This window comes from Centropristis striata, chromosome 24, assembly GCF_030273125.1.
Source record: "Centropristis striata isolate RG_2023a ecotype Rhode Island chromosome 24, C.striata_1.0, whole genome shotgun sequence".
Taxonomy (NCBI): domain Eukaryota; kingdom Metazoa; phylum Chordata; class Actinopteri; order Perciformes; family Serranidae; genus Centropristis; species Centropristis striata.
This window is the reverse complement of record NC_081540.1, coordinates 17252410-17270093: the sequence shown is the minus strand read 5'-3', so window position 1 is coordinate 17270093 and position 17684 is coordinate 17252410. Positions and strand designations below refer to the sequence as shown.

Sequence of the window (17684 nt, the reverse complement as noted above, 5' to 3'; positions counted from 1 at the left end):
CCATCGAAGTTAGTATCCTTGCAAGCATCAATAAAAAAAACTAGACTTACTCATTCCACTACACAATGAAATAAATGATTGTTAATTGTTGTTAAATGATGATCAATGAACAAATGCACACCGTTAGCAAAGAAAACAAACTACTGAAAGAAACTGTTCTGGACTTACAAACCCGCTCCATGCGTGAAAACTTGATTTTCTCCGGCATCCCTGAACAAACTCCCGACGACCCGGACACCAACATCAAAACATTCATGGCTGCACACCTCAATCTATCACCCGACACCATCAACAAAATCACTTTCCACAGAGTTCACCGTCTCGGCAGACCATCCAACAAAGGAGTGGTGAAAAGCAAAGGAAAGGAACTCAAAGGAAAACCGTACGGACTAAATGATGCATTAATAATAATAAATCTACCCTCTGGATGAACAATGGATGAGTTATGGATGAATGGAATGTTTTTATTGACCAAGATTGAAACGCCTCGTTGTTTGCTGTTGAGTGTGGATGAGAAAAGGAAATAAACAAATACCTAAAATACCTAAAATACCTAAAATACTCTACCCAATCTTCAAAGAAAACAGACAGAACAACAAACGCTCATCTCTAATTGTGGACAAACTGTATGTCGATGGACAATTATTTCGCAGCTCCGAAATCACACCATGGCTCTTCTGAACGAACAGACTCAAACGGACTCAACATCAAGGTAATTCAAACAAAACCATGACAGCCTCACACCCAACTCCTCTTGCTGAAAAACTGTTAACATGGCTCCTTCATCTCTTGTGTTTATATGTTATTGTTATTGTTATTATTTATGTTTCTCGTTCTCACCAATCACTTTTATGTCCAGAATTGTGCGTTATGTTCATTATCCCAAACATGTCCCCCCCCGCCCCTCCTCCACCTTCTTCTCTTTCTCTCTTCATTTAAAACTAGCTAACACTCAACAGCAAACAACGAGGCGTTTCAACCTTGGTCAATAAAAACATTCCTTTCATCCATAACTCATCCATTGTTGATCCAGTGGGTATATTTATTATTATTAATGCATCCATTAACCAAACACAATTTACATTTGCTAACTTTTATGGCCCCAACACAGACAACCCATCTTTCTTCCATATTTTTTCCCCCTAATATGCAACTCAACAAATACCATAATAACAGGAGTTTTTAATACAGTGCTTAATCCCACAATCGACCGTTCTAGCACCCCTGGTAATGCAAGAATCTGGCACTCCACTGAAACAATAAAACAATATATGACTGACTTTGGACTTTGGAGAATGAGGAACATCTAGAGAATATTCATATTTTTCCCCCCTTCACCAGTCCTCTTCCAGAATCGATTATTTCCTAGTTAGTAAATCATTCACCCAACATATCCAAGAAAATAAAATACATCCCATCATAATCAGTGATCATGCTCCAGTCTCTCTATCTATAAAACTCAACATCAGCTTCAATACATCACTATTACAAGACCCAGAGTTCACCCCATTAATCAAGAGAGAGTGGGCATCCTTCTTGGAGATGAACAACTCCCCAGAAATCTCACCATCACTTCTATGGGAAACAGGAAAAACAGTCTTAACTGGAATAATCATATACAAAAAAAAAAAAAACAGCAGCTTAAACAGGAAACAAAATTAGAGACTAAAATCAATCAGCTAACCCTCCAATTTAACAATAATCCAAGTGAAGAAATACAACAGGAAATAACCCACTACAAAACAGAACTAGATACCATCATACACAAAAAAACACAATTCCTTATACATCAACTTAAATAAAAAAAATTCAGTACAATAACAAATCAAGTAAATATCTGGCTAATTTATTGCAACATAAAAAAGAAAGAGCACTTATTCCATCCATAACCACCGCAGCAGGAACAATCACACACAACCCACAGGAAATAAATAACGCCTTTCATCAATTTTACAGCAACCTCTACACTTCAAATCACGAACCTGACCAATCAGAAATAGATACCTTTCTAAATAAACTGGACCTTCCAACCCTCCCGACAGAACTAATCAACATCTTAGATGCACCAATCACTTTAGAAGAATTATACAAAGCACTAAATAAAATGCCAAACAATAAATCACCTGGACCGGATGGACTCCCTGCAGAATTTTACAAACATTTCTGGAACATACTATCACCCCTATTTCTCAGAGTAACCATAGAAATCAAAACTACCTCCACTATACCCACCCACATGAATACAGCTACAATGACACTTCTTTTAAAACCAAATAAAGATCCATCCCATCCTGCAAGCTATCGCCCTCTCTCACTTATTAATACAGACTTAAAAATCATGACAAAAACACTTGCAACAAGAATAGAAGCAGTCACTTCACTAATTATCCACCCCGATCAAACAGGCTTCATTAAAAATCAACACAGTTCAGACAATATCCGTAGACTCTTCAATCTAATTAACATATCACAAAACTCACACAATAAAGCCATAATCATATCACTAGACACAGAAAAAGAATCGAACTGGTCTTTTTTATTCAGCACACTCTGCAGATTTGGTTTTGGGGAGTTGTTCATCCATTGGATAAGAACACTGTACACTTCACCTAGAGCCACAATAACCACAAATGGAATCACATCCCCAAGTTTCACACTTCACCAGGGAACCAGGCAAGGATGCCCTCGCTCTCCATCCTTATTTGCAATATTCATCGAACCTCTTGCAGCAGCAATACGTCAAAACAATAAAATCAAAGGAATCCAGGACAATGGAACAGAACACAAAATTAGCCTTTATGCAGATGATTTATTACTATACCTTCAGAACCCTCACAAATCTCTACGAGCAACATTTGATATCATTACAACCTTCTCTTCCATCTCATCACATACTATAAACTGGGACAAATCCACTCTCTTACCTCTCTCCGATGACGCGTGGGACCCTGCAGCCCAAGACCACACTCTGTCACTTCACACTGGTACCATTAAATACTTAGGTATTAATATCTCCGCCAGGCTGTCAGAACTGTTTAACCTCAATTACACCCCACTACTAAAAAACATAGAAGATGATCTCAACCGTTAATTTACCACTCACTCTCACTGGACGTATCGCAACAGTCAAAATGAAAACCCTACCTCAGATTAATTACCTTTTTTCACTACTCTCCATTACACCCACTGATAAATGGTTTCAGACACTTAACACTTTAACAACTCAATTTTACTGGAAAAACAAGAAAGCAAGAATCTCAGTATCAACATTACAGAATACAAAATCACACGGCAGTCTTGATGCACCAAACTTTTTCATATACTTTCTGGCAAATCAACTGCAATATTTATTTAAATGGATTAAAAAAGAAAACTACAACAACTCATGGCTAAACATAAAACAAAACCACTGTAAAACCACCCTACTCTCGGATCTTCCATTCCTACCTCCATCAATCAAGAAGTCAGACTACTACAAGAACAACATCCCAATTTCATCTACTCTGACAGCCTGTACACGCACGCACGCAAACACACATGCGCATGTGAACGCGCACACTCATAGTGTACACACACCGGCAGTAGCCCCCGTGGCCCTTTCAGAATTTCCCCAGAGGAAATTTTCTAGTTTTTTCATTATTATTGGTCAATTTTAGTCAAATATACAAAATTAGGCCTCATTTCAAGAGAAAAAAAGTAACCTGGGTTTTTTTTCAATACTTATAGTGAAATAATAATTTCCTGATGGGAATGTACAGAGTAGGTTATGTCAACTTTTCGTGAAAGTTATGTTTTGAAAGCATTGTTCATTTTTGGATGTCATCAAAAGTAAAAAAAAGGACCCCATTAGACTGGTTTTAGGACATGTAGAAAAAATGTATTACCAACTTTTTTTTCACCTTTTAAGGCAACTCATGACCAACGCATTGATATTTAATTTTCATATTTTTTTCATTATTATTGGTCAATTGTAGTCAAATATACAAAGTTAAGGCCTCATTTTCAAGTTTAACTGTGTGCCACATTTGTGCTTGTGAGTGTGTGTTTGTAAACCTTTGTGAGAAGATATGTACCTGTGTGTGTGTGTGTGTGTGTGTGTGTGTGTGTGTGTGTGTGTGTGTGTGTGTGTGTGTGTGTGTGTTTGTGTTTGTGTGTATGTGTTTGTGAGTGTGTGCATGTGTCTATATACATAATGGACAATATGTGCAAATATACGTTTTGACCTCAACCTCTTCTTGCTCGCTGTCTTCCTCAGTTGGGTTCTGGATGCACAAACACACACTCACAAGCACAAATGCATACACACATGCATGCACCCATAGTCAAACTTGAAAATTAGGCCCTAATTTTGTATATTTGACTAAAACTAAAAAAAATGAAAATTATATATCAATGTGTTGGTCTTGAGTTGCCGTAAAAGTTGAATAAAAAAGCTGTTAATCATTTTTTTCTACATGTCCGGAAACCAGTCTAATGTCACAGGTTTTGACCACAGGTGTGATTTTTTAAAACTTTTTTTGCTGTCATCTAAAAATGAACAACGTTTTCAAAACATAAGTTTCACTAAAAGTTGACATAACCTACTCCGTGCATTCCCATCAAGAAATGTTTTTTCCGCTATCACTATTGAAAAAAATATTCAGGTTTTATTTTTATTTTTTTCTCTTAAAATTAGGCATAATATTGTATATTTGACCAAAATTGACCACTAATAATGAAAAAATATGAAAATGATATATCAATGTGTTGGTCATGAGTTGCCTTAAAAGGTGAAAAAAAAAAGTTGGTAATAATTTTTGTCCTAAAACCAGTCTAATGTCAAGGGGTCCTTTTTGACCCCTGAGGACTACAGGTGTATAGTCGACAGAAGGATACACAAGGGTTAAACTGATATGGATTTTTTTCAAAATAGTATTTATCTTGGTGTCTGAAGTTAATGTTTTTCAACCATTTAATTTTAACAACTGAGTCAGTTATAAGCTCCATCCCTGGACGCCAGCCTACAATAATATCAGATCCTCGATGTTATGTGTTAATACACTGCCAACATTTCCACTGTGGAGGTATTGATGAGGCTCTTTGTAAGAGTTAGTTGTGCATCTTAGAGCTATTCAACCCGAAATTTATAGTTTGAGGGTGTAGCAACAGCCTGCCATTTTGATTAATAATGTTTATTTTTTATAGCACTCCCACGGCATTGTTAAATAAACTAGTACAGCTTGTTAGATTAACTGATGGAAGCAATCACATGTAAGCACTGCGCATAAAACCAGAAGTTAGACAGCTATTAACTTTTCTTTCTCCGTTGCAGGACGGAGAGATACAAAAGATCCTTCTCTCCTACAGCCATCAGGCTGTCTCATTCTAACAGAGATTCTACCAGACTAACTGAATTTACCCTCGAGGATAAATAAAGTAATTTTGATTTGATTTGATAAAACATTACATATTTAAAAAACGTAATGTTCATTCAGTTGACTTTTGGTTCCACACGTGACACAAACATTTTGTTTGACCCATCCATCCACCCTGACCTGCTGCTGATGTAGACTTAGCTGCTGTTGTAATCACTGCGGCCACTTGAGGTCGCCACACTGCAATAAATATGAATAATAATATATTAAGCTCTTTGTAGAAACAACATATTGGCCTGTTTTTAAGAGGAAATTATCATATTATACAGCAGTGAGTTCTTCACAAAGTCATTTGTGAGTAAAAATGAAACAATCCTCAATGTGGGAGGACTGCCTATTTTAGTATTTGTTGCTCTACATGATTCCTTAGATTCTGATCTACATGTTTTGATCCGTGAATGCAGCTGCTCCCTCATTCAGTCTTGACTTAGTGCTGTAGTCATTTTGTGACTGAGTCAGAAATCTTATATATGCAATAATGCTGCTTTCAATCTTTATTGCTGAAAATCCACAGCTTAAACATTTGAAATACTAAAACATTTGACATTTAAAATGTATTGCTTAAGTATATGTAAGCTGAAGTATTAGCATTAAAAGAACCTAAGACAACAGCTAAAGTGAATCACTGAAAACAACTGAAACCAGTTGAACCGGCATTTGGAGAAGGAGAGATAAAAGAAGCATTTTTAAGTATTGAGACAGTTGGTTATCCTGAACGTGAGTGTTGTCATCCACTCCCTAGGTTTGACCCTTAGACTGAATAAAAACAATGTGTAGTTACTAGGGGTGGGCAATATGACACTAAAAGAATATCACAATATTTCAGGGTATTTTTGCAATGACAATAGTCATGACGATAAAATGACGACAAAATATATAAAAATATATAGAATTTTTTTTTTTGTATGACTAAACATTATAAAACAAAATAAAAATCATATATCACCATAAATCTAAATAGTGTGAATTGTTGATCTCAACAGTTGCCAAATAGAAGAAAAATACTCTTGACTCTTCAGTGCAAAATGGAAGTATTAGAATGGTGGTGGAAAAATTTGCTTAGTTACAACTAAGCAAATTTTTGAGGTACATCTACTTAACTTGCGTATTTGCTTCATGTAACTTTATACTTCTACTTCACTACATTTAAAGGCAAATATTGTATTTTTTTACTTCACTTCATTTAGCAGCCAGCTTTCATTACTTTTCAAATCAAGACTTAACATAAACAACTTGATTAAGCATTTTTATAAATTAAACCACATAAAGCATATTAAGTAGTTAATAATGAGCCCTATGTTGACGACAGTAAACTGCTGCTTACAGAAATACATAAAATATAATTATGTAACAATATATTCAGAATCTATATAACTTAATATCTTAGTGGGGTCATTCTGCTTACTGCAGAGTTACTTTAGGTACATTTTGTTGCTTTTGTACTTTACTTCAGAACATTTTGAAAGCAATGACTTGGCGTTACTAGGTCAAGAAGAAGGAATGTTGCTATTGTCACGATATGCATTTTTTTGATCATATAAAAAATATGCTGGTATTATCATGAACAACATGATATGGCACACCCATAGTAGTCACTGTGACGTGACGCTGGTTGCATTTGCTCTTTGGTTGTGTTTTAACGCCTTTTTCAATTTTAATTTATACTGCTATTCTGGCTATTGTTGTATTTTTTTTGCATGTGGGAGTTCAGATTAACTGATTTATTTATCTTTCCTCAGTAGAGGATATAAAATAGTCCATGAGTCCACATTTTAGAGATGGGGTTCTTTATATATTGCACACATAAAGAAGATCACATAAATAGATGTAACCCAACAATTAGAGCAAGACCAAAACATGGGGCTATCACTGGTGCAGAAGTAATAAATGGTGGGCAGACGACCACAGCTGGATAAATGTGCCATCACTTGACCCTCAGTCAACCTGTAGGATAATCACTGGTGGCATGTTTACCAAGTTTAGTTACTGGCGGGGCTATATACTGTATGTGGGCAAGTATGCAAAGTGGTCTGTAGAGTTCAGGCATTGTTAAAATAACAGAAAATTACCTCATCACCTTTACAGCTTTTCATTGGACCCAGACGTGCCAACAAATGCTAAAACATGTGTGTGAAAGCTGGGGATTCTGGAGGGGACTTTATTTCCAAATATAACAGTAGTGTAACAGGACAGGCTGCAATTCATGCGTGACAGACCTGACCGCACCCTTGGCGCCAACATGCCTGGAGTGGACTGGCTTCAGAGGTAAAAAGATTCTTAAGATCACATGACCCAAAAGAAACAATACACATCAATGTAGATAACACAGGCAGTGGTGGTTTAGTTTCTCCCTTCTCTCTATCCGAGCCCTTTTATTGAAAGCTTGTAATTTCTTTTCATATTGCCGATTTTTGTGGTTATCCCTCTGGGATAACTTTATGATACCCCGAGTCCACAACTGCGTTCCATACCTCAGCACCCTGACACAAAGCATGTTCAATATTTAAAGCTGCATGGCCTTATATTAATGCGCTAATACTGAGGCACTGAGACTGATGATGACATTTGGAGGAGACTACCTATAGACCTTCATACTGCTTAATCATTGTCCAGGGTCCTGTTTTGGCAATTTTTATCCTCATTTTCATTCATATTTTGCATACACTCTAGTGTTTATTGCATATAGTATTAGGTATCTCAGCATTATATCACATTAACTTTAAATACATGCCTTTTTGCTTAACTTTTAAACCAAAAAATATTTCCTATTTACCAACTTTTCTTACTATTTATTTTATGAATAACATATCCAGTTCAAAACCAGGAATAGCACAATGATACTTGCTTGTTGTGTGCATGATTAAAATGAAAGACATTGTAGTCGATTACCTTGTTATAATCATTAGATACGAATGTCTTTTATATGCAATTAGTTATCATAAAATATTTTGCTTCAGCTTATCATGAGTTTTATTTAATCCCAGTAGATTTTATTTCAAAACACTTTTTTCCCTAAAGTATATTTCCTCATATCACTTCTCACCAAAAAGTCTTTGTGTATGATAAAATATTTTATTCTCTGATGTTTCCTAACATCAATCATGCTAATCAATAATGCATATTTAAATACTCAACATGACTACATAATGAACATGAAGTTTAAATAAGTCAGTTGACTTTGGGTTCCAAGTGTGACATAAACAATGGTCTCCTGGGTTAAAGTCTTTGTTTGTTCGACCCATCCATCCGCCCTGGCCTGCTGCTGATGTAGACTTTGCTGCTGTTGTAATCACTGCGGCCACTTGAGGTCACCAGCGATAAATACAAAATAAATACAGATGTATTAGGTTGCTTGTAGAAACAACATATGTGCCTGTTTTTAAGAGGACAGTCTCATATTATACAGCAATGAGTTCTTCACAAAGTCATTTACAAGTAAAAAATGAAACAATCCTCACTGTGGGAGGACTGCCTATTTGTTGCTCTACATGATTCCTTAGATTCTGATCTACATGTTTTGATCTGTGATGCAGCTGCTCCCTCATTCAGTCTTGACTTAGTGCTGTAGTCAGTTTGTGACTGAGTCAGAAATCTTTGCAATAATGCTGCTTTCAATCTTTATGGCTGAAAATCCACAGCTTAAACATTTGGAATACTAATAAAAGAACATTAGACGTCAGTTGAAGTGAATCACTGAAAACAACTGAAACCAGTTGAACCAGCATTTGGAGAACGAGAGATAAAAGAAGATAAAGATTGGTGCTGTTGTGTAAAGGTAAAAGCTGTTTGTCATTGACAGCATTGAAATGAGACAGTTGGTAATCCCTATCCTAAGTGTGTGTTATCATCCATCCTCTAGGTTTGAACCATAGACTGGATAAAAACATTCAAACGTTTAGTCACTGTGATGTGACGCTGGTTGCATTGGCTCTCTGAATGTGTTTTAATGCCTTTTTACATTTTTATTTATATTGCTATTCTACCCAATATTCTGTTTTAATTGATTGATTTATCTGAGGATATAAAATAGTCCATAAGTCCACTTTTTAGAGATGGGGTTCTTTATATTGCACACATAAAGAAGAACACATAAATAGATGTAACCCAACAATAAGAGCAAGACCAACACCTGGTGCTAGCAGTATTAAATGGGCAGACGACCACAGCTGGATAAATGTGCCATCACTTGACCCTCAGTCTACCTGTAGGATAATCACAGTAACAGGTATATCAGCATTATATCAAATTAAGTTTAAATACATGCCTTTTTGCTTAACTTTCCTATTTACTAACTTTTTTACCATTTATTTTATCAATAACACATCCGGTTCAATACCAGGATTCACACAATGATGCTTGCTTGTTGTGTGCATGATTAAAATGAAAGACATTGTAAAACAAATAATCATATAAATCATTACACACTAATGTCTTTAATATGCAATTTGTTAACAGAAATCCTTATGCTTCAGCTTATCATAAGCTTTATTTAATTCCAGTAGTTTTTATTTTAAAATGCCACTTTTCTCAAAGTATATTTCCTCATATCACTTCTCATCATAAAGTCTTTGTTTATGATAAAATAATTTCTTCTCTGACTGCATTACCAGGAAAAACAAACCTATAATGTTTTAATGTTTTCTAAATGCTGTACATGGGTTTTTAAGTTGGTGAAGATACTGACATAATGTTTGTAATTAAAGCTTTATTTTAAAACAGGAAAATATTTGGTCTGTTACTTGTGTTTTGGTAAATATGGAAATGAATCTGAAATGTCTCAAAAATCTGAAAGATCAAACATTTTGCATAAAAATGAGAGACATTATAGTGACCAGCAGTCAGAGGAAAGTTGTGGTGAGGAGTGATAGCTGTGTGACATTTTGAACACATTAGTCGTTAATCTTTGGAACTGTTGTGTACATAAATTCAGAAATTTCTGTTGCAGACTCAGGCTGTCATTCCCAGAGGGTCAGGTAATATAAAGTTATAAATGTGCAAGGCCTACTGGTAATTGTACAACTGTAATCTGATATGGAAACAAGTCCTCAGTTTGTAGTGCAGAATGGAATGAAACTGCAAAGGAAACAAACAGGAGAAACTATTTTCACATTATAGTCATGCAGTCTTCATACAATGGAGGAATAAACCTGTGGTTTACAGGAGTAGGGAATTCTGACTGTAGCAGCAAACACTGAATAATACCTTTGTAATATACACAGAGATTACACATTTACTTGCTTTTATCTTGATCAATTTGGAAGGAAGACTGAGGACGTCTTTACAGACTTTGTTGCACGGTGCAAACTGGAGCAGAAACTTATTCTGTGCCATTAGCACCATAGGTGCAGGCACACTGTCTACTCTACATGATACTTATTATCTCATGCTTCGTTTTCCCTGGGGATGTTGGTGTACTACTCGCCACACAGCATCAAAACGTGCTAATGATCATGAATAGTGTTGTTATAAATTCCCTTTGTGACTAGCAAATACACCCTATAAATCTGTTAATTTGTTAAATATAATTGATGATATTTATATTGTTGATTTAAACAGGTTAATAATTTTATTCAGGCACTTTTTAGTTCAGTCTGTTTTTGAGTCGGGTAGTTTACAGGGCAACTATGTTTACATTCGGGGGTCCTTAGAATCAGCGTGTGTTGAACAACGTGTGTGTGTATTGACCTGCTGCTGAGAAAGTTTCACATAAAGAAGTTAAGCGTCAAACTGTGTCCTTATTCCCTAACCGGAGTACGCTCATGGGTGAAGAGTCCCAGCACAACAGTTTTCCCCTATAGTTCTTTCAGTGTGCTATATATTTTTAATGCCGTTTCACCTCTATACAGGGCTGTATTGTGAATCTATCTAGTAAATCTGGATTATATATAAAATATATAAAAACAGCAACACTCTGATTTAGTCATCCACCGTATTACAGTAAATTAAATTACATTGTATTAACATTCAAAGCCACAGGAATTAAAGTAAAAGCAGTTCATACACAAAGAAAAACTTGTCCCTAATGAAGTTTAAGGGGGGTCCCCCCACAAATGGAAATACTATATTATACTATATTATTTATCTTGCTGTGTAAGACCAATGTGAGTAAGAGTCACAAGATTTACTATTCTAAACACTCCTGAATGTTAAAATGGCATGCGATATTATAACAATTATATCTTAGATATCTTATTTTATAACTTGTCAGAATTCAATGTTTTGCTTGTTACAATCATTACGTTTAACATGTGTAAAATCAAATGTAAATTTCTGTAAATGTTTTTCATACAAGTAAAAGAGGAATTACTGATTTCTATGAATGAATTATAAATATCTGTAAATCATTTTCAGCTAGTCAAAATGTGATTTTAACATGTGATAATATATTTGTAATATGCTTAAATTGCTCCCCAGATTTCTTAAATTAATGTTTGAGCTGACATGTTGACATTTCAAATCATTCATATAATTTTCACTAATAAAATGCAGTACTGACTAAATATTAAAAAGACATCAGCACCAGTACAGATGATTGAATGGGCGTTTATCAGCACTAACCAGCCCATAACTAAGTCAAATCTGGTGATCAAGAAAGGTGTGGCTTGGAAATGGGGGAAAAAAAAAAAAGAAAGCAGGAAGAGACGATATAAAAAACCCTCTCTCTTTGTCAACATTGCAGTGTCACTCTGTCCAGAGCCACATAAACAGGTAAGGATTTTCTAATATGGCTGTCCTCAGATGTGGTATTAATATTAATATACTATAGTGATTGTGATTTGTTCATTCTAGTGTAATCATTTCTGTGTTCAGTACCAAATCCAAATCAGTTCAAGTTAAAAGTAAATCAATTTAATTAAATGCATTCTCCTCGTGATTATTTAGTGTAGGTGAGTTACTCTTATGGAGGACAATTAATGTTACGATTAAACTTGGTTTGATTTAATATCTGTCTCTTTCATTATTTTGTTCAGTGTAGAGCTTTTTCCCTCTCCATCTTTTGTCTTTTGAATATTTACTGAACTTAGAAGTAAAACCTTTGTTTAAATTTAGTACGCTTTGACATTATGTGTTCTACCATGCTCTGGGTGAATACACAGTTCTGATTGATGAATAGAATAACACAAAACAATTAATTGTAATAATTTCCAACACTGAGTGTAGTCTTTTAATGCCTCAACCTCAGAACACCACAATCTCCTTCAGCATCTGAGCATCTCATTTTTTTATGTAATAAATATAAAATAAATGTAAAAATGTAATGTAAGTGTAAATGTGCATATGTACTAAATGCAATAAAAGGAAATAAAAACATAATTTCTTTAGATTCTATGAATTCCTGCATATTAACATGTAAATGTTTTACTTTACAGCTATGGGAGGTAAGTACATCTTGACCTGTCACACTTTCTCCTTCTTGTGAGATGTTCCAAATATTTAAAAGTTCAAAGTGGAAAAAAAATGCATGTTGAGGTTTTAAAATATAGTTTCATATAACTGTATGTTAACATATGTTATATGTTCTTCAGCACTTTTCAGTCACTCATGGAGGGCTCTACCAAAGTTAGTATGAGCACACATAAAGTCAATGGCCCTCATTTATCAAACGAGCGTACGTCAGAAAGTGAGCATAAAGTGGGCGTAAGATGATTTCTACGCAAGCCTCGGCATTTATCAATTTGGACTAGGCGGACGGTACGATCAGATCTCACGTCTGCTCTCAGCTCGTGTACGCAAATTTGAGTCAGCATGAAGTCCACACGTCTGAGTGGGAGAATTGATCTGAGACTATTGTATCGATGCCTGGAGCTGATAAAAATCTGTGGTGTTTTGATTTTTAATAGTGACAAAGCAAAACATGTTTAGACTACATAATTTATTATTAAAACATAATCCAAAAATAAATACACCCTGCGATCGTGAAATTCTTTAAACAGAATACCAGCCGAGGATATTAAATGTTGTTGTCTTCTGCTGTTTACTGTTGTTATTATTATTATTATTATTATTATTATTATTATTATTATCCAGCTCCGACACCGGAGCGTCAGCGTCTCCTTCACCAGGGGTGCTGCCCGAATAGAAACATTTCCAATCAGCGCTGCCACACGCTCCTCTGAATAGGACATCATTATTAGTAAATGTAAAGAGGTCAATAATATCTCCATCATAATAATAGCAATATTCGGATAGTATATTGATTATTAGGCTTTATATATCACGATGTAATTACTCAAACCTCGCCGGGAGTTTAATAGTCCGCTACTCTGCTGACGGCACCACTGATTTCCTTCTTTTTCACTTTTTATGCTGCCAAACAAAACTAGTTTGTTGTGTTGCAGCTGTTGGACGTCAGCGTTTCACTTTCTGACTGAGAAATTCCTCTTCTTTTAGAATTAAAACTTACTTTAAAACATTGTTTACCTCCTTCAACCAAAAAGCTGAAAACTTCTAAGTCCGTGCTCCAAATGTAAAATATTCACTGAACTTGTTTGAGTTTATAACTATAAGTACTTTTATTTCATAAACCTCCGTCGCTGCGTATTTCTTTTATATGTCTATGTTGCCCCTTTTGTTAATTGTAACGGTGCACTTTGCTAATAAAGCTGACTTTAGAGGGTGAAAAAATCCTCCTTTTGGCCGTATTGCGCCCTTCGGTGTCGTAAACTCTGAAGGCGAGCCATCTGAATCGGGTATATATTAGGGCGTGGTATTTAAATGACGCTTGTTTCGAGCCACCACATTTATCAACAGCCGATCATTCTTACGCTGTGATTGGAGAGATACGATCGTTTGATAAATCACACGTGGACCCTGTCGTAAGACAAAATATACACTCAGATCTGCGCTCGTTTCTACGCTCGTGTGAGCGTGTGTTTTATCAGTTTTATCAGCTCCAGGCATCGATACAATAGTCTCAGATCAATTCTCCGACTCAGACGTGTGGACTTCACGCTGACTCAAATTTGCGTACACGAGCTGAGAGCAGACGTGAGATCTGATCGTACCGTCCGCTCACGTCCAAATTGATAAATGCCGAGGCTTGTAGAAATGATCGTACGCCCACTTTACGCTCACTTTCTGACATACGCTCGTTTGATAAATGAGGGCCACTGTTCCTACTGTGCAGTCAATAATATAATTCAGTATCATATTAATGCAGTATTTTAATCTAATATTGTTCTGTCATGTAACAGGGACGAGCAGGAAGACCTCACTTTTGTGAAAAACTACCAACCAAAAGAAGGAGCCACACATCTCAGGATTCTGCTTCATGGACCAGTCGGTGCCGGCAAGTCCAGTTTCATCAACTCTGTGGATAGTGTCTTACAAGGCAGAATTACCGATCGAGCCTTGACAGATGCAACATCTGGGAGCAGCTTCACCAAAAAGGTATGAATACCTGTTGATTGTTGTCAGACAAAAATATTCAGCAAAACTTTAAATTCTTAAAGAACTGCATGCAGTTAAAAACTTAAAACTTAGCAGAAAGAATTGATGACCACGTTTATTCAGTTTCTATGATAATCTACAGTTACACAAAAAATCTGCATTTGGAGTATCTTAAATGGACGTAGAAATTATATTAGATTCAAGTAATGTATGAAATACAATCCTAGTACGGACTCTGTCTGGATACTGTTGGGATGCCAAATTCCATGGACTACCTCTACCCCATGTACACCTGTGCTGTTTCTTTGAATTTTCTTTGAATTTTTGAATGTATGACTGCACCTGGAGAAAAGGAAATAAAAAGAAGTTAAAAAAAAAAGAAATACAATCCTAATCCTCGTAAACCCTCTGAACTGTTTTTTAATTCACATTAAACTCTGGGTTAAAATTTAGCTAGGAAATAGATTCAAGGGTTTAATCTGGGGCCCATTGTGTGAAAGTTGCTCACCGAATGCATAAACCACAAAGATTTTAGATATTTATTGTTGTAAGAGTTGTCTTTGTATCAGGGATTTACTAAGATGATGTAAGTAATTGTGCCCTCTGTTTTACAGTACAAAACCTACAAAATCCATAAAGGTCCAGACGACTTTTATTCTTTCGTTTTCAATGACACCATGGGCTTTGAGAAAGATACCAACACTGGTGTTCTTGTGGAAGACGTCAAACTGGCCCTGAAAGGACATGTGGAAGACGGTTACAAGGTAAAACTCTGACATCATTTAAAGGTGCCCTGTTTTCTCTTTGGATTCAGGGTATTGTGTGTATCTCTGAAGTTTAAACTAATGAAATTAATGTATTTCCCTCCTCTTACTGCTGCAGTAAGCAGTTTTCTTCTCGCCTGCCTTTGCATTGCTGCATTTCTGATGCAGTACTGCCACACTACACCATGCTATTTATATTTAGTACAGGTTATTATTTTAACAAGTAAGAAAAATATAATTCTTCTGTATTTCTGTTGCTTTCTAGTTCTCTCCCAGCCAGGAACTGATGGAGGGTGATAAAGGTTACAGGTCAGCTCCCACTCTGGACGACAAAGTTCACGTTCTGGTTTGTGTGCTTCCTGTCGGCTCAGTATCTTTAATAAGTGAAGAAGTTGTGAAGAAGATGAGAGAAGTCAGATACGCAGCCAGTGACATGGGTATGAGCAGACAACACAGTGGTTATTACTCTATGTGGAATAATGGTGTCACATTGTCTTTTTATAATCAGCAAAATAAAAGCATATAATACTGATTAGGTTTGTGTCTTGACAGGAATTCCCCAACTGGCTATTCTCACCAAAGTGGATGAAGCCTGTCCTAAAACCAACAGAAATATAAAGGATGCCTATAAGAGCAAGTACCTGAAGCAACAGGTAGTTTTTTTACTGGTGATTTATTAAAAACATTTTTAGAATTATGTCGGAATTCGATTCCCAATTTCAATTTTCTGTTTTTATGCACAAAGATCTTCTCAGGTCGCCCCATAACTGATCAACTGAAAATGCTTTTACTTTAAAACTCAGGTTGATGCATTCAGCTTGTTGCTGGGTCTTCCACAGAGCTCCATCTTCCTCGTGAAGAACTATGGTTCAGATGGAAACATGAATGATGACAATGATGTGCTGATACTGAGTGCACTGAGAAAGATAATCACATCTGGAGAAGACTTCCTCAACGACCTGTAGACCTGCATTCTGCTGAAGAAGACTGTGTACGATCAAAGCTTTAAAACACAATACCTTCCTTAAAAAAAATAAATTGATTTGTAATGTTGTGTTTGGTCAATGTAGCCAACAAATCTACTTGGTTAAAATTAGGAAAAGATCATGTTTGTAAAATAAGTATGTTGATTATGTTTGTAACTACTTCCTGGTCAGTCGTTGAGTCCACACTTCATACTGATGTTAATAAAGTGCATTTATTCTTCTGGACATGTAAATGGACATCTTCATTGAACACCGTGAAAACTAAAAATGGGGAGATGAAAAATCTAAATGAATATTTATAACAGACAGCTGATTTTCCAATCATTCAAAAGTAAATGTAACACAATTAGGCTACAGTAAAACTTTCTGATTACCTCTACATTACTTCTAAGCAAGAATTAACACTGTTACCTTATTAAACCAATTAAATGTCAGATTCAAACTCTTGAGGTGAATTATGAACAAAGCAAACTTCTCATGTAGTGCACAACTAGCATACAAAGTGAAGCATGTGGTAATGTGTCAACAGTCTAATGCAAGCTAGCTGGCTCATACACAGTAATGTAACGCAAATGAACTATTGTGCAAATTAACGTTTCACACCACAAACCACTCGGTACAGTTTGATCAAGAGATTAATACATAACAAAAGAAACAATTTACTGTGTGCGCCCTTGACCAGTTGTAGAATGACGGTAACTCTGCTCTTTCTCTCACTCATGTTTCTCTCCCTCTCTCTCTCTCACGCTCGTCCCTCTCTCTAGTCTCTCTACTTCTTAACTTTGAACACTTTGCGCTGTGTCTGCCTAGCAGACAACAACATACAGGTTAGAGATTATAAACAGAAATATATTATAAATATATTTATGGAATAATTTACAATGTTTACTTCTGTTTGTAAATATGAGACACTCTGTGTAACAAAGAACATAACACATTTACATACTTAATGTTAATTCATGTAGCAATGTTAAGTTTGGTTACATTTTGTCTCAAAAAGTGGTCTCCTGGGTTAAAGTTTGTTTGACCCATCCATCCACCCTGACCTCCTGTTGATGTAGACTTTGTCACTTTTATTTTATATATTTTATGTACTACCTGGCTCCCACCATTCCTTCTATTTAAATGAT

The 17684-nt window shown here is 35.8% G+C and overlaps 1 protein-coding gene across 1 annotated transcript; it reads left to right on the top strand.

Moving 5' to 3' along the window:
• The first annotated feature begins 179 nt into the window (after nt 1–179).
• LOC131962592 (interferon-induced protein 44-like) lies at nt 180–16533 on the top strand. Its single transcript, XM_059327540.1, has 6 exons — nt 180–382; nt 14609–14804; nt 15419–15568; nt 15834–16005; nt 16121–16221; nt 16372–16533. Exons 1-6 carry the CDS (start codon nt 180–182, stop codon nt 16531–16533), a joined length of 984 nt encoding a protein of 327 aa, XP_059183523.1.
• Nucleotides 16534–17684: the final 1151 nt, after the last annotated feature.

What these genes read in the sequence shown, in the direction of transcription:
- LOC131962592 (XM_059327540.1), top strand. Translation starts at nt 180, where the DNA reads ATGCGTGAAAACTTGATTTTCTCCGGCATCCCTGAACAAACTCCCGAC. An exon ending in ATACGCAGCCAGTGACATGG is followed by an intron (nt 16,006 to 16,120) that starts GTATGAGCAGAC and finishes GTGTCTTGACAG; the next exon opens with GAATTCCCCAACTGGCTATT. An exon ending in GCAAGTACCTGAAGCAACAG is followed by an intron (nt 16,222 to 16,371) that starts GTAGTTTTTTTA and finishes TTTAAAACTCAG; the next exon opens with GTTGATGCATTCAGCTTGTT.